This window comes from Amblyomma maculatum, unplaced genomic scaffold, assembly GCF_055883805.1.
Source record: "Amblyomma maculatum isolate TAMU_Amacu unplaced genomic scaffold, ASM5588380v1 scaffold_15, whole genome shotgun sequence".
Taxonomy (NCBI): domain Eukaryota; kingdom Metazoa; phylum Arthropoda; class Arachnida; order Ixodida; family Ixodidae; genus Amblyomma; species Amblyomma maculatum.
In genome coordinates, this window is record NW_028146740.1 from 7,102,054 (window position 1) to 7,120,535 (window position 18,482).

General features: G+C 44.1%; 1 protein-coding gene across 5 annotated transcripts in view; it reads right to left on the reverse strand.

Moving 5' to 3' along the window:
• Positions 1 to 2,313: 2,313 nt before the first annotated feature.
• RASSF8 (ras association domain-containing protein 8) overlaps positions 2,314 to 18,482 on the reverse strand; it is a 122,109-nt gene continuing 105,940 nt past the window's right edge. For all 5 annotated transcript variants that reach the window (XM_084586170.1, XM_084586171.1, XM_084586167.1 and 2 more), the window contains one exon: positions 2,314 to 6,804. In XM_084586170.1, coding sequence (XP_084442296.1) covers positions 6,698 to 6,804 — 107 coding nt within the window. In that variant the 3' untranslated portion in view covers positions 2,314 to 6,697. The remainder of the gene's footprint in view (positions 6,805 to 18,482) is intronic.

The window sequence follows — 18,482 nt, forward strand, 5'->3', positions numbered from 1 at the left end:
CTGCAGAGGAGAAGACGTGCTTCACCGCAACACGGCGGGCATACCGGTTTTTATCACGTGACCTCGCCCCCACTCCATCCCTTGGTGTGCTTCGCCCACTCTTCCCCCGTGCCTCCAACGCTGCAAGTACGCCACCACCACCGCCGCGCCGGTCTCGCCTGCGCCATTTCTTTGTGTTGTGCGCTGTGGTTAGGGGTCAGCTACTGTGCCGTTTTTTTGGGCGGGACTGTGCAGAAGTGCTAGCTTTGTGACCGTAGCAGTGCAGAAATGCCAAAGTACAAGACTTTAACGCTGCAGCAGAAGTTCTGCTGGATCCAGGAAGCAGGCAAGAGCGCAGGCAAGACGAAGAAGGAGCAGAGTATTGCGACCGCATCAATGCGTTCTGCGCAGAGGATGAGTCCAACGCAGTCGGCTTCGCCGAGTATATCAACATTGAGAGCGAAGAGCAGACAGGCTACTCTGACTTGGAGAGTGAGATCACTGCTGGTACGAACATGCGCGATGACAGCGACGATCGCTGTCATCGCTGAACGTTATCCGCAGTTTTGTTGAGTGCCGCGGTGGAAGTTCAGAGATGTTTCGTCTATTTGACTAACTCGAGAGCATGACCTTAGGAGCCGCAAACTACCGGTCGCGGCAAACCAGCATCTCTGATTACTTTCAGTAGTAATTCAAAATATGCCGAATAAAGGTAACACGTTCCTGCAACGAATTTTTTTGCCTAAGTCTTATTTCTTGGTGTGTTCGGTTAATTCGAAAACCCGCTTAATTCGAAGATTTCTCGCGGTCCCGATGACTTCGAATTAACGAGGTTGTACTGTATCTGGGTTTTACTGTGCAACACAAGCTTTTCTCTTCACTGCTCTTCATGACAGCTGCTAGGAAACATCTGGACAAGAACAGGCAGCACAAGCTTCTGAGGGAGAAAGAGCAGAGTGGACCACGAAAGAGCACAAGACTTGGCAGCACAAAAGTTGCAGCAGCTTTGCACAACGGCCACTGCAGCATGCTAACTTTGAAGGCTTTGAATTTCTATTGTTCTACTGCTTAAACAAATTACAAGGGGAATATTTTTCCTTCTTTTTTGATAGTTCCCAAACTCCCATACACATGCAAATACAACAATCGTCATACTGTTTTTGTGAAGCTGCACGCTGTTAATAGCAATTTTGTTTGTGCCAGACGACGCGAACAGTGTCAAAAATAAAATGATGCTAACACAAAGCATCAAAAAACGTTCACAGCTGCTGCTAACAATGCAACAAACCAAAACTCTGTGATTCAAGAGATTTCCTTTGTGTATCCCACAGGAAGAAGAGGCTGTGAATGTCTGTGCAGCAATCTGAGGAGCGGCGAAGCAGCAATGAGTGATTGGTCGTATTCTAAGTGCATAATAATATATCTGATAGATCCCCATTTAAACAGCAGTCATTCTGCAAACATCATAGAGAGCAATGAGGGTCTCCCGCTGAGAAGTGTTGCCTCTCAACTATGTGAGAAACCACCTCACGTTGGAGCTGCTTGTCCAACAAAAGGAACAGGGAAGAACTGTGCTATACTCAGGGACACTTTTTCTTGGCAATGGGCGCAAAGGTAGGGAGGCCTTTAAACGTGTCACTCTGCTAGGTAGTTTGACCACGCGGCTTTCGGTCTGCATAGACGTTGCAGATCATTTCTATCGTTTGCTTCGACAGCCAGCGTCTCTTGAACTTGAATCTTGTCTGGTGAAAACGCTTCCAACCCTTGCGGAGTGGACGAACCGGAACAACCCCAATAGGCGGCTGTCGCCATCCTGTCTGCAAAGTCGGGACTTATCAAAAACCCGCAACAGACATGAGATGAGAAAACCCGGCGGAACCAAGAAAAGTTTTTAGGCATAAGAGCTTCATTCCGGAAAAACATTTCTGTAATAAAAAATATACTGTAAATAACTAGAGCTAAGATTTCAATTTGTTTTTGCAGAAACTGCTCATGCAACTAGGGACTATATTCAGCTGTGTAGGAAGATTTGTTTCAGCTCTGTAGCTTTGACTCCATTGCCAAGAAAAAGTGTCCCCGAGTATAGTGGTGCATCAGTTCAGGCCACCCCTTTGCATTAGATGACGCAGTGCAACTCTCTCACAACCAGTGCACCACCGGTATAGATCCACGAATGTGGCAGCTGTATTGTTACGTGGACCATTTCCTTTTAGCATGGCGACACACTCCTGAGCAACTTAAGGGAAATGAATCTGAAGAGAATCCACCTGGCACTCACCTTCATACCTTGGGCCTTTTCTAGGTGGTGCAGTGAATAAAAAGGTGAAGCAAAAATGAATCAAATATATATTTCAAGGCAACAAAGTGGGCATTTACAGGCACTGTCAAAGCTGCACCCAACTAGGCTTTCACCCAAAATATGGTCCCTAAATTAAAGGGACCAGGAAATGGCTGCAAAGGAGTGAGCACTCTTAAGCATTCACCCAAACTCCTGGGACTGAGAAATGTCCCCACCATTGATGCGCACACCAACAACTGGCAGTTTATTTCTGGCATGAAAAAGAATACACCATTCAGACTAAAGAAAAAAAGGAGACCTAAAATGTTTGACGAAAAAGAACCTTAAAATAGAAAACTGAGAATAAAAGATTTGAGAGAAAAGAGCAAAAGAGAAGCTAAACCATGGGAAAACAAGCCCCTATCTTCTTCCCCTATTGTCCTGAAGTAGCATCTGCATCTCCTTCCTACTCAGGGCTACAGACAGCACACTCATGCATTTTCCCTCCTGATCCGTTGGTCTTTCGGACCAAAAAATCGTGAAAAAATCACTTTTTAGAAAATGTGATTTTCGAAATCAGTACCTCATTATCTACCCATCTACTAAGTTTTTTTATCTCTAGAATCAGTATTTTAGTCACAGTGCCAATTTATATAATCGATGTTGCCCGAATTTGGGCCGAAAACGGCCACCGAAACAACCATTTTCCGCGAGGCGTAGCTCCCGTTTCGTGCGCGGTGCAGTAGCCATCTTGGTCCCATTCGAAAGAGCCCCCTTTCGTCTTAAAATTACCACCTCTGCTGTTTCCATTTGCCCATTGGTCGCATAAAAAATAGCATTCATACTCCCATTGGCTTTCGGAATGCACATGACGGCAGAGCGTCACCGCATTGGTGGAGCTGGCTGGCGGTGTCTGTTCAACGCGCTCGAGCCGCAGGGAGACTGCGGAGACATGACGCCGGTCACGCTTGGTTCCGAACCGCGAGGTGCATACACGGCGAGATTTTGGGAAAAAGAGAAAAAAAAATTGTTGGATAATCATCTCAAGTGATGCCTTGCCCTGGCTGTGTGAACTGAGGCCGACAAAAGTTGTGCACCGAACGATCGAGCGCACGAGCCTGAAGTAGGCCCAGCGTGTTCTTCAGCATGGAGGACTGCTGCTACTGCCAGCGGCCGCACCCGCCGCGACACAGTGATATCGCAGGCCACAGATGGGCAGAAAGATAAGCTCAAAACAGATAAAGCTTTAACTCGCGGCAACTCCAGTGACGAAGCGGTAGTCGAATTGTTTTCGTGACGATGGCGGCAGCTCAGCGGACAGTCCGCTTGGCGAGGCGGAGTTCATAATCGTCAGATGTAAACAGTTTGCCAAAACTGGCGAAGTGTAAGAAATATGGCGGCAGTACTCGCGTTGAAAAAGGTGATCGTGAATAAGAACTCGCCGTCAAACTTATTCTCCGGTGCGTAAACTGCGGGGACACGTCGTCATAGCGCTCGCCGCACATTTGCGCCGATCGAATCGTGTTCATAGTCTTTGGTCAATGTGCTTGCTTCCCGTGCCACGCAGAGCACTGGGAAGCAGCAAACAGCTCCAAATGACTTTTTTTTTCCGCAATGAACGTTCTTCACCACGGTCTTGATGTGAGAATGTGGCAAAACGACGCAAAAAAAAAAGGTTGCCTGTATGCGACTCGCGCAGCCAGAAAACGTGCTGCAAATATGTGCATTGCACCAGTAAACTTCTGTTAAATATTCCCCGTTTCTTTTTTGCTTTTTGCGACCTCAATATCTCGGCACCCAAAGCACATAGAGCTGAAATTCTTTTTGCAATGGGAAGCTGAATGTATGCTGTGTGAAATGTTGGAAGATTTTGTTTTTGAAAGCTAAAATTATTTTCACGAGTTATATTATCACTTGTTACACACTTTGTATACTGAAATTAATGAGGCTGCAATATGAGTGCTAATTCTAATTAACATATTAGGAAACTGCTCCTAACATTTCATTTACTCTTCTGGCTACCTAGACATGTCTTAAATTTAAGTATTTACCTATACATTATTTCAAAATTTAGGCCTTAAACAATGGAAGTTAATTAGTAATTACCTTGAAAACTAATTGGGCTACAGCAAAAAGAATTGCATATTTGAAATCAGCGTGAAAAATTCAGTAAAGTTGTGAATTTTTATTACAATTTGCCAAAAAATAACAGAAATAGCTCTAGGACCCATGCGTCGATAATCTCTCTAGTCAGAATGTCTCTGGACCTTTCCAAGACAGTTGTGTCCTCAAACCTGGTCATGCAAAGGTTCACACTTGGATCCTTTTCCACGTCATCTTTTTCATACCAGGAGTCAGGTTTCAATGCACCACATGCTGTCTGTGCTCCCTTAACCCTTTAACCACCAATTTATTTTCCGAAAAACGTACCAAAATCACCAATTTTTTTAAGTGACCATAATTTTCTCCATGTAATTATGGTTCTGAAATATATTACTTCGATGGTTTGTGGTTAAAATTAACACTTAAAAGTTAAAAAATAAAACTTCACTAGGGTGGCTTTCCCACAGTTGTTATAAGTGACCATAATCTTCTCCATGTAATTATGGTTTGAAAATATATTACTTCGATGGTTTGTGGTTGAAATTAACACTAAAAGTTAAAAAAAAACTGTTCACGAGGGTGGCTTTCCCACAGTGCTTGCGCATTGTGAAATGACTCTTTTGAGCCTTCAATCAGGCGCCAAGGTATAAAATGCATCTTTTATGGTCGACTAACTCCCTCTAGTGTTCAAAATCGCAACCAATGCAATTGACGACCATAACTTGTCTTTCGAGATGGCCGCACCACAATATCGGGCCGGACAAGTGTAACTCATTGGCGATTTTGGTACGATCTGCCATGACGAGTACAGCTCGGGGTTGGCGGTTAAAAGGTTAACTACTGATTGAGGCAATCCATTTCCCTCTCTTGTTTTTCTTCAAACCAGCAGTAAACCACCAGTCAGTAGTGTGCATCACGTTTTTTTAAAAGGGCCCCTGAAATGGGTAAAATTCTAATGCAAGAAATCCACACAGGTGGTATTTGTGAGTATTCGACTAAAATTTTAAAGCTTTACGAAGAGCCAATAATTTGCAAATAATTTTTAAACAGTGCAGCCGATCTAGACAACGCATCGCTGCACGCAAGCCTCCCCACTGATGCCAGTGGGGCTGATAGGCGCGCTCGCTCATTGGACACTTGAAGTGCCACGTCTTTTGGTGACACTTCCAGATTGCTGCAGAGGAAATAAAATTCATAAGGGACAATAACTTTGAAGCCTCCTCATAAAAGTAGAGAGTTGTCCACTGCTGTAGGTTGCCAGTCATCCCTGCGTTTCGTTTTTCTTTTCTTTGGCAGTGTGCCGTTGTGCTGAAAACTGTAAAATGCTGCATGTGGACACGCACAGACCACAGAGAAAAAAAACATTTGGAGCTTGCCACTGCAGGCGCCATGCCATGGTGCATGTGGCAAGCTGAAGTTTCCTAACCATACCTCAAGCTTACATTTCTTCTGGTGCCTCAGAATCTATGAGTTGAGGAGGGAGAGCACCATGTACAGTGTTCTGCAACTTTATCGAGCAGTGTTTTGAAAAATTCTGCCACCTCAACAGGAGGCTTATTTACGGCAAAACCGCGCACAAAACTTTCTTGTTGTTGATCCTTTTGATGCGTATTAAATTGGGCAATGGTGCTTACTTGGTTTGGCTGCACGTGATGAAAAACCAGATCTCTCTACGTAGAGTTTGAGGCAGCGAAAGACGTCAGCACCGACTTTTCGGCAAAGATAACTGCTGGCGCCATATGTCTTTGACTGGAACGGCATGTTCCAGTTGGTTGGTTGTAGCGCTCTCTTCCAGCGAAGACAGATGGCGCCAGCCATCTGTCTTCGCTGGTGTCTTTCGCCGCCTCAAACTCTACGTAGTGAGATCTGGATTTTCATCCTGTGCAGCCAAACCAAGCAAGCACCATTGCCAAACTTAATACGCATCAAAAGGGTCAACAACAAGCAAGTTTTGTGCGCAGTTTCACCGTAAATAAGCCTTTTCAAAATGGTGCCCGATAAAGTTGCAGAACACTATATTGCCAGTGCCAATGAAGCTAGCTGAAAAACGGTGGAGCCCCTATCACTCGTCTGCTTTACAGAGCCTTGAAGAATAGCATTTCCTGGTCCCTTCAAAGGCTAGTGAGCAACACAAGTCCTCCAAATTGCAATGTGGTCCCTGTGCCACCCAGCAGCTGCCGCTCTTCCAAGAACTGCTGCCACCAGAAGATTCTGGAAGCTGCCCCCAGTGCAAGAAATACCACCACATGAGAGGGAATCGTCTCCAAGAGGGCAGCACCAAGGGAGGCAGCACACTTGCAAGAGCACTGGCACCAGCCACCACAAAAGCGTCCACCCTCACACCCACACACCATTGGGGTTCTTGCTGGTTGGCACTGCACTCTCCAGTTGTCGCGGAGATCCCACTATCTTGCGAGTGCTGCCCGGCCGGTTGAAGAAGCCACCTGCAAACGGAATGCCTGCCTTCAGTGACCTGCTTCACAGCCAAGACAGTCTCTGCCCCCACTGACAATTTGTGGTAACCACCATTTTCAGAGGAGACCTGTGGCCAGAGGGGTTCTGCCAGTAGTATTTCCTAAAGATAAAACCTGGTATTCTGATTCAGTCTCTTGCACTGATTTCAAATATATGGCTATTTTTCCAATTGGCCAATTAGTTAAAGAGATCGATGAAATTAATTGTTTATAATTTGCAGAAACAATGAAAAAATAACCACATAATAAAAAGTTCACATGCACACTTTGCTAGGTACTAGAAAGCATAATGAATACAATGTTAGGAGCACTTTTTTAATATAGCAAATATTAGCAAAGTTATAGCAATTCAAAGTTCACTGTTCCAAATGTGGGTGCACTCTTGTGTGATTTAGAGCAAAATTGAAAACTTTGAATTGCTATAGCATCGCTAATATTTGTTATATCAAAAAAGTGCTCCTAACATTGTATTTGTTATGATTTCTAGTATCTAGCAATGTGTCTGTGTTAACTTTTTGTAGTGCGTTTATTTTTGAATTCTTTCTGCAATTATGAACAATTTCATTATCCCTTGAACTAATTGGCCAATTGGAAAAATAGTTACATATTTGAAATCAGTGCAAGAAACTGAATCCGAATACCGGGTTTTATCAATTTGGTCAAAAATTGGAAAAGTAATTTTAAGAGCCATGTCCCCCTTAAAGGGGTCGTGAAACGTTTTCCGGAAATTTTGCACGGCTTGGTTAAATGGAATCCTTGTCCTGCATCATATAATATACCTCGATTCGTTTCATCGCCCGCGTTGATTTAATAGCGACAAAAACAGAATTTCGGTTTCCTAGCGCGCGTCCTCCTCAACTCAACAGAGTACGTCATAGCGCTAAGCCAATGAGAAGCTCCCGTTGCCGGAGCCTGCTGAGCCAAAGTTGACCAAGCTCGGTGTATTTTAGAGGTTTTAATTGTACCCTACTCTACGCTCACACAGGGTTTTTTAATATGGCCGACGCCTAGCCTAGGTTCCTCCGTGGGTACCAGCGTCGCTGTGCTACTATAGTGAACTAGAATATAGTCGCTACTGTTAAAACATGGTTACATCGTGGGCTTTGAGCCTTACGCCGACGCAACTTTTCGGGTGCCAGGTCGGCGAAGATAGACCCTGCGAGCGACCGGTACAGTAACACTTGTGTCGAGAAGCCGCGGTAACCGCGGCACAACTCCGGCTTGCAGAAGCCCCGACCGTCAGCCTCCCGATCCCAGCCGTTTCGGAACTACGCATTGGTATGTATGTCCGAGTCTTGCAGCCTAGCCTACGTTTGACCGTTGCGAGAGTGCAATCGCTAACCGAAGCTTTCGAACAGGTGCAGCTGCGGGCGGTGCGTGCCGATGCCGACTGCTCTTGAGAGCATCTGGCGAGATCCTGGCGGCGACTACGTCGCTGAAGCAGCTTCTGGGTGTTACAGATCATCCGCATTTACTCCAAATGCTTGTTGATCATGGACTGCTAGTCGAGAACACAAGGTAAGAACCTTGAGCGAAAGGCGACATAACTTGAACAAGCGGCCACCTGTTTTTCATTTTCTCGAGCAAGAAATGCTGTAATTTTTATTTATTATTAATAATAATTTTTTATTTACAGAAGACTGCTGGCTTTATTGCAAAGCCTTAAGCAGGAGTGGGTGTAAAATACACTTTGACAAAAAGAAAACCTCCCTGAGGTACACGCAACTCAGCACACAATACCGAAAGAAACAACATTATACAATATTAGACGACGCCTGGCGTCAAAATGAGCACTGGGGAAAAAAAAAAAATGAAAATGTTGAATGCTGCAAAATTGTTACGAATTGCTAAGAGACTCCGTAAATGACTCCACAGTAGAAGCCTCTACAATATTCGCTTTGAGGACATTCCATTCCCGCACAGTACGGGGGAAGAAAGAATTCTTGTATGTTTCAGTGCGGCATGAGTATTCCTTCACTTTTAAAGAATGGTAGGATCGTGTCGAACGACCCGGGACGAGCTCAATGTACTTGCTGCTGTTAATAATGTAATGAAATCTATTGCGGAAGGCAGTGTTAATAAAAGAAAGCTTCCCCTTTAACGTTACTTACTTGCGATCAACTACACTGTCTACAGTGTCGATATTGCGCCACGTTAGCACGAACACAACATCGCTGGTTTTCATATTTTTCTTGTTTTCGTTGAAGGTGCGCATGAGCATGACGTTTCACCATGCAAATTACTGGTTTGCTTAATTCCATGCACGAGTAAATGAGAAAACACGCATCATCTGATAGTGTGAACTTGCTAAATGGAAAGGGCATGCACATTGATGTGAAGTAACGGAAAAAAAAAAAAAAAAAAGAAACCGCTGTCCGGACACATTTGCTTGTTTTATTAGCCAGGTATGACCTTCTGCATGTGCAGCAATTCAAAACATAAATACAGAAGGAATGCCACAGGAAATGCAGTAAATAAGTACAATAGCAATCTCATTTCGGAGGACTCTGTGCTAAGTGAAATCGCATGCAGTGAAGTAGCCTGTCTCCTGCAGAAGCCGTGGGAAAATGCACTAAAAAACGACACAGAAGAGAAAAACACACAGAGCAGGACTGGCTTCTGCAGACGATCACTAACTAGCTCGACAACTGTTGTTATAGCCTGTCTCCACTTGCTGCCAGAACAATCACCATACCAGCACTCAAAAGTTTTATTTGCTAGTTTTTTTTTTACCCACTTGCATTAGGTGAGTGTTGTATAGTGTGCAAATATAATTAAAAAAATTGACTTCACTAATACCATCATCAACACCTTCACACAGTTAAACCTCTCCAAAATGCTTTGACACTAACATTTTACATGTGCTGAAATGTGACAACCAAAAAGAAAAAAAAAAGAAAGACGTTGTTCCAAAGGCCAGTACACCGAAACTTCCACAGCTTGAGTAAGTGTTGGAAATTTTACAGTTAGCAAATGAAGTTATAGAGTAGTTTTGCGGCACTTGCAGGAAGTTTGGCACGTGGCGGGTTGTGGGAAAACAACTGAGAGCCGTTGACAGAAGTGGACTTGGTAGTTTATGGCTCCTTCGAATAGAATGACTCCATGCACAGAGCTGCTTAATGCATAAGTTGCATACTTAACATCTTCGTGCTATGCGGATGATATCAGCGTGGACATTGACATCGGCCACAACACTAGTATAGAGGGTGTAAGACGACTACCAGGTTTTGTCAGTCAAAAGCTGCATTTCCTTCAGGCATTATTTTGCTGCAGTAGCAAATTATGATTGCACTGAAGTTCTAATATTGGGTGGGTCTCATTCTCTCTCAATCACCTGCAGCAGAATTCAAAGTTTGCCATACTTCCAGGGAGAATAAATTGACAGTGAAAGTTGCACTGTACAGCTTCTGTTAGACGGGAATTAATTGTGCAGATGCATGAATAACTTTCAAATTTGTAAAAGACCTAAATGATGTTTTCATTTTGCTATGCTGAAAAGTGAATATTGCTTTTTCTCTTGTCAACAGGAGGCACCGCTACATCTGCTACAGCCAGCTTGCGCACTGGTTTTGGGGATGCCTCGGCAGACATCACAGTAAAGTCCTCCCTATTTGTGATGCAAGCCAAATAAGGGAAAGGTTTCCATCTGACAGTTACACTGGTTTCCAGTTTGCGCAAGGTTTGTAGAGTCATCACCTTATTCATTCTGAAACAAGCCAGAAAACATGAGAAGAGAGAATTGCAGGACAGCTGGACTAATAACTGGAATTTTACTAAAGGATAGAGGCAAAAGAAGACTTGCACAGAGATGCACATGTAAAAAAGGCCCCAAAAGACTGTTGACTGATTTCTTAGCCACACACACGTCCTTAGCCTTTGCAGTATAGTGTGCCTTTGGATTTGGATCTGTGGCTTCCCTTTGGTAACGAGTGGTTCTTGACCATAAAGAATTTGCTTTTTTTAGATGATTTTTTAGACCCTTTCTGCTTTCCACGCTTTCACTGCTTTGGGGGTTTTTCGTGCACGTGCATTTCTGTGCGAATCTTTTTTTGCCTCTTTCCTTCAGCAACATTTCAGTTGTTAGTAAAACTTTGTCTTGTGTTCCTGTCACGTGTTTCGTCTTCTGGCTGGTTTTAAGATGAATCAGTACCAACTCATCCAGTTGTTAGTCTTGTTGATATCACTAGCCTGACTGCACCCACTGCTGGGCAAATGCTTCTCCCATATCCATCCGAATAATCCGATCCTGTGCCAGGTGCATGATTCTCGCAAACTTCCTAATTTCATCTGCTTGCCCGAGTTTCTGCCGCCCCCTGCTAAACTTGCCTTCCCTTGGAATCTAAAAGACATATATAGGCTCACTTAGAATGAATTTTGTGTACTCACTCCCTTCCTTTACCTTTGATGGGTGGAATTTTTCTTCTTTTGGAACTGACCGCAGATACATCATAATGGGGAAGGGATCATAATAGATGCCTCTCCCATATCCATTCAAATAACCTGACCCTCTGTCAGCTGCATCCATATGATCCCCGCATACTTCCTAATCTCATCTGTCTGCCCGAATTTCTGCCGTCCCCTGCTAAACTTGCCTTCCCTTGGAATCTACAAGACATATATAGGCTCACTTAGAATGAATTTTGTGTACTCACTCCCCACCTATACCTTTGATGGGTGGAATTTTTTTTTAGCACTGACCGCAAATGCATCATAATTGTGCAGTTGTGTATATGCCTGCTTGTATAGATGCCTCTCCCATATCTATCCAAATAACCCGATCCTCTGTCAGCTGCATCCATCTGATCCCCACAAACTTCCTAATTTCATCTGCTTGCCCGAGTTTCTGCCGCCCCCTGCTAAACTTGCCTTCCCTTGGAATCTAAAAGACATATATAGGCTCACTTAGAATGAATTTTGTGTACTCACTCCCTTCCTTTACCTTTGATGGGTGGAATTTTTCTTCTTTTGGAACTGACCGCAGATACATCATAATGGGGAAGGGATCATAATAGATGCCTCTCCCATATCCATTCAAATAACCTGACCCTCTGTCAGCTGCATCCATATGATCCCCGCAGACTTCCTAACCTCATCTGTCTGCCCGAATTTCTGCCGTCCCCTGCTAAACTTGCCTTCCCTTGGAATCTACAAGACATATATAGGCTCACTTAGAATGAATTTTGTGTACTCACTCCCCACCTATACCTTTGATGGGTGGAATTTTTTTTAGCACTGACCGCAAATGCATCATAATTGTGCAGTTGTGTATATACCTGCTTGTATAGATGCCTCTCCCATATCTATCCAAATAACCCGATCCTCTGTCAGCTGCATCCATCTGATCCCCACAAACTTCCTAATTTCATCTGCTTGCCCGAGTTTCTGCCGCCCCCTGCTAAACTTGCCTTCCCTTGGAATCTAAAAGACATATATAGGCTCACTTAGAATGAATTTTGTACTCACTCCCTTCCTTTACCTTTGATGGGTGGAATTTTTCTTCTTTTGGAACTGACCGCAGATACATCATAATGGGGAAGGGATCATAATAGATGCCTCTCCCATATCCATTCAAATAACCCGATCCTCTGTCAGCTGCATCCATATGATCCCCGCAGACTTCCTAATCTCATCTGTCTGCCCGAATTTCTGCCGTCCCCTGCTAAACTTGCCTTCCCTTGGAATCTAAAAGACATATATAGGCTCACTTAGAATGAATTTTGTGTACTCACTCCCCACCTATACCTTTGATGGGTGGAATTTTTTTTAGCACTGACCGCAAATGCATCATAATTGTGCAGTTGTGTATATACCTGCTTGTATAGATGCCTCTCCCATATCTATCCAAATAACCCGATCCTCTGTCAGCTGCATCCATCTGATCCCCACAAACTTCCCAATTTCATCTGCTTGCCCGAGTTTCTGCCGCCCCCTGCTAAACTTGCCTTCCCTTGGAATCTAAAAGACATATATAGGCTCACTTAGAATGAATTTTGTACTCACTCCCTTCCTTTACCTTTGATGGGTGGAATTTTTCTTCTTTTGGAACTGACCGCAGATACATCATAATGGGGAAGGGATCATAATAGATGCCTCTCCCATATCCATTCAAATAACCTGACCCTCTGTCAGCTGCATCCATATGATCCCCGCAGACTTCCTAATCTCATCTGTCTGCCCGAATTTCTGCCGTCCCCTGCTAAACTTGCCTTCCCTTGGAATCTACAAGACATATATAGGCTCACTTAGAATGAATTTTGTGTACTCACTCCCCACCTATACCTTTGATGGGTGGAATTTTTTTTAGCACTGACCGCAAATGCATCATAATTGTGCAGTTGTGTATATACCTGCTTGTATAGATGCCTCTCCCATATCTATCCAAATAACCCGATCCTCTGTCAGCTGCATCCATCTGATCCCCACAAACTTCCTAATTTCATCTGCTTGCCCGAGTTTCTGCCGCCCCCTGCTAAACTTGCCTTACCTTGAAATCTAAAAGACATATATAGGCTCACTTAGAATGAATTTTGTACTCACTCCCTTCCTTTACCTTTGATGGGTGGAATTTTTCTTCTTTTGGAACTGACCGCAGATACATCATAATGGGGAAGGGATCATAATAGATGCCTCTCCCATATCCCTTCAAATAACCTGACCCTCTGTCAGCTGCATCCATATGATCCCCGCAGACTTCCTAATCTCATCTGTCTGCCCGAATTTCTGCCGTCCCCTGCTAAACTTGCCTTCCCTTGGAATCTACAAGACATATATAGGCTCACTTAGAATGAATTTTGTGTACTCACTCCCCACCTATACCTTTGATGGGTGGAATTTTTTTTTAGCACTGACCGCAAATGCATCATAATTGTGCAGTTGTGTATATACCTGCTTGTATAGATGCCTCTCCCATATCTATCCAAATAACCCGATCCTCTGTCAGCTGCATCCATCTGATCCCCACAAACTTTTTAATCTCATCTGCCTGCCTGAGTTTCTGCTGCCCCCTGCTATACTTGCCTTCCCTTGGAATCTACAAGACATATATAGGCTCACTTAGAATGAATTTTGTGTACTCAATCTCTAACTATACCTTTGTCGGATGCATTTTTTTTTATTTAGCACTGACCTCAACACATTATGATTGTGAAGCTGTATATACACATTTGTATATTTAGGAGAGAGGAAGACCGCAAAGAAGCATGAATAAAAGATGTCTTGCTCTAGGTCAACTTCCTTCTAGCCTAAAAATTTTGTATGCACTGATGAACCTGCAGCCAACCAATAAATTATTTTGAAAGCAACATGTCTCTCTTTAACACTCATTTGGTAACATTAGATAATGCCCAAATGTACTAAAAAGTGGCACTGACAAACCGAGATTTTCTAGTTGCCGCGTTCACCTTTACACGGCCTCGAAAAATAGTGGCTCATGAGGAATAGAAAAATCAAACGGTTTTCTGCAAAAGCTGCTTTGAAAGGTGGCCACTGTTTGCAGCATTTTGCAGTCTCATTCAGAAGCAAGCCAACATAATCTGCAATCTGTAGACATGCATACAATAATATAAGCCTTATACTTTGAAATGTACCAGACTTTAACCAGTCATAAAACAGCGTGCTGAAAAGGTATGTATAGTAAAGCCTCCTTCGTTGATGATACCCATAGTTTGCATGGAAACATCTGCACTAGAATCTGCATGACGTTGAGTTAATTGGCCTGCTGGTTGAATATGCCACCAAAATGCTGGTAATACAATGCACTTCGTCGGTGCTGGGGTCAAGTCTGGAAATATAAAGTTGGGATGATTTAATTGTGAAATCTTGCTGCTGAATTCACTGCAGGCTAGAATGTAACAGGATTAAAGGGCAGCTGTAGACGTAAGAGCAGCCCACATTGTCACGGCATCTTATGCGTCCTAGTGCACATATCTACATACCATGCATGTTTTGCTAGTAAACAATGTAACCACAGATTTGCGAAGCTCCAAGAATGCTACACTGATGCTGTCTGAGTAGCTGCTTGTGTCGCTGAATATTGTGAAAGCCTTTTGATGGAACGAAAACTGCTTGGTGAATACTTATGCAGAGTTAGGTTGGTCAGGAGAGCAGGTGATATGTACACCTTCGCAATTTAACCATACAAGCACAGACTGTATGATACTCATACAAATTGAAAAATATAAGGGAAGGAATTGAACTGAAGACTTCGCGGTTCGACAGTCCAAACTTCTACTACATGTGCTTTGGGCTGTGTGTGCTAGCCCGCCTGCAATCTGATCGCCCGAGCCAGGAAAATGGTACACACCCATATGAGCACCACTCCCAGTACTCTTTAACATGTACATTGAAGTGCAGGTGCTTGGGATAAACCTTGGCTGCCGCAATGCACCTCAAACAATGGCATGTTAGCCAGAATAGCAGGTTGGGCTTGTTGATTTTCCATCCTGAGGTAACAGAGCAAAATGTGGATGGGAGCACAAGACGAGAAGACGATGAGACATTGTGTCGTCTTCTCGTCTTGTGCTCCCATCCACGTTTTGCGCTGTTACTTCAGAATGTCACGTGCCTGCCCAATATCTACATAATTGTCACACGAACCACTTTGTGTGTATTTACGACTACTTGCACAACACCGTTGCCACCCACTGATGACGAGCAACTGAACAGCAGTTTTTCACGTACACTCCGCTGCCATTAATTACAAATGCTAACACGCTACGACTTCCCATACCACCCCACCCAACCTCTGTGTGTAATGGCTCAACCTTTGGTGCGTTTGCATGTTCTCGGGATACTGAAGAAATCCATGGTACCAATTAGTAGACTCAAGCAACCTAATCTGACATACATCTAGTGAGAATATTACAACTCTATCCATGTATACACAGATCTGTATCACCACAAGCGTCGCCTACAATTGTGGTGATGCCACTGAGAACATGACATTTTTTTTTTTAGGGCATAATTCTCCACAAACCGCTGCTGAGCTTGTGGCCCCTTGGTAAGAGGCTTTCCACATCTATGGGAAACCACTTTAGAAGTGGTGTGCATTCACAGTTTCAAAGCCTGCATTACAAATTTTTGGAAGTTTTCAACACCACACCCTTACCAGCCTTTGGCCTTTGGCACTACACATCACTGAGTTCCTTATATCTACTTGTGCTCAAGGCCACAAGGTAGTGCTTTAGTGGATCCATACCGACTTGCCAATTATATGCCATTATGCACGCTTTCTCCATAGACTGCATCTAAATGTGGTTTCACACACAAATATTTACACTTTAATTGGACAGGCGGACTGCCCAGAATGTTCCACATGTGACATTACGGAGACTGTGGAGCGTGTACTAGTGGTGTGTCCCAGTATATGCGTGCAAAACAATAACTCGAGTTACTTCTTTGAAGTGTTTTGGCAACAGGCCTCTCTCAGAGGACTTATTGGCCGGTTGGCCAGAAATGGAAGCTCTACAGGCAGTGCAGGCTTTCATGACACAGGACTTCGACTCGTGACTGTGGTGCAAGTTACTATTCCTGTATATATTTTAATCAAGTCACGACCCTATTTGTTCTTCTCTTTCTGTAGCAGGTCAGATATTAAACTTTTAAGCCGTCTTTCCAATCAATAACACTTGCGTGAATGCATTTCTCCTGGATGGTTGATCTGGTAATCACACCACTGTAATGCAAGGACGTGGGGCGTATGAGCTTTTGAGGTGAACAATTTTTACCCTAGAAATGTCTTTTAAATGATGTGAAGGATTCTGAGCTCTGCTCAACATGATCCTCCACTTTGGAGTCTTCATCAGGTTCTATGGGACTAGAGTGCTGTGGAAAGAACGTGATCAAAGTGGAACCAAGGGGCCTGTTCTGGGTGGTACGATATGCTGGTAGGGGCATCTGTTGTGCTGGCCTCACGGTATCGTTCAAAATAAAAAAAAAATCCAAAAATGCGCATATTACTGCTATGAGGGCAGTCTGGCAGGAAACAATCAAATAGAACTGGTGGCTTCTGCGAGTCGAGTAGTTCTCAAATAGGCATATCTGTAAGGCTACAAATCGCAACTACTTTTACTGCCTTTATCACGCGACCTACACTTTTTTTTTGCCAATGCACTGGGCCAGTGGTTTTGCGTCGGTACGACGCATCGTTTGAGGTGAGCTTTCTTCGTTTCCGGTCCATGCCGAGGCTTCGAATGACGCCGAGGTTCATTTAGGACTTCCAGTAGAAAGTAGTACGAACACATGAACCCAATCGGTGTGCCAAAACTTGTGAAAGCGAACGTTACTTCCACTCGGAGAAGCCGTGCTGCAATCTCACGACGCACACGGTTGGCATAGCGAGCACTCAAACCCGCACAACACGCCTAAACCCAGAACCTAACGGTGACAGGAAAAATAGGCGAAGTCTTAGCACTGTAGACGTTGTAGAAAGGTTACGAAAGAGTTGTCGGGAAGGTGGGGGAGCAAAGCTGCGACAACGCGTTGGGTGAAAGGGCCACCCAAGTACAATGTACCAACTTTTTTTTTTTTCTGTTTCCGGCTTTCCGTGTAGTGCCATAGTTCAGGTCATCCAGCCGAAATAAAGGAAGCGAAGCTCGACACGCTATTCTCAGTGATGCAGCGCGGAGGCGAGCAATTAATTTACGAGTACGCGCCGCGGCGCCCGCTCCTGAAACACTCCACCCACCACTCGGATTGAACACACTTGTCGATTTCTTTGACCTGAAACCGTATTTACGTCGTATCTTTAATGACGCCACGAATAAAAAAAAATTACAGCAGCGGCCGCACAACCACGTTGTACCGGTGGTATGAGACTGCTGAAGACGTTTTGCTCCATCACGAATGTTCTCAAAAAAGAAAAAGAAGACAATAACAACAAATAAGATTGGAACCATTGTCATTTGGAGTACCCGGCGGAGCGAGGTATAGTCGTCGTTACCGAAAACCTGAACTTGAGCGTCACCTCTCGCTGTTCCAGAGCGCAGCAAGAAGCAGACACCACCCGTCCTCCTCCGCCGCCGCCGCCGACCGCGCGTCACGTGACAGTAACGAGGTATTGCCCGGGTACAGATTGTTGAAGAAATGCGTTTGCGTGAGCGAATAATTGATATACTATATTTTTATTTGCTAACTTTAACAGGAACCTATTATTTTATGGAAAATAATGATTATATCTGCGTTTCCAAATGGCTAAACATGACGTAGGCGAGTACTTCTAATTCCGGCCTACAGGGTCGCATAGTCGCTTCAGGAACGCAAAAATGCCTTGATTTCAGAATGGTAGTATTAAATGCAGAAGCAATATTTCGACGAGATATTTTGGAATCGGCATGCCTAATGTTTACTGAAGCAAGGAAAATTGCAACTGGGCAGCTGCATTTTCGTTTCACGACCCCTTTAAGCTTCTCCGCTCTTCTGCGCCGCTGAGCAGCAATTTCGCTCTCCTTCTCCATGGCTATACCACACTGGCAAACGCCCTGCTATATATATACAGTCAAACCCGGATATATCGAACTCGAAGGGGATCGCGAAATAGTTCGATATACAGAAATCGGCTTGGGACGGCACTTACGATGCGAAAAAACGATACCGTATTTGTCGCATAATCAACTCACTCGCATAATGAACCCACCCTCCACTTTTGCACT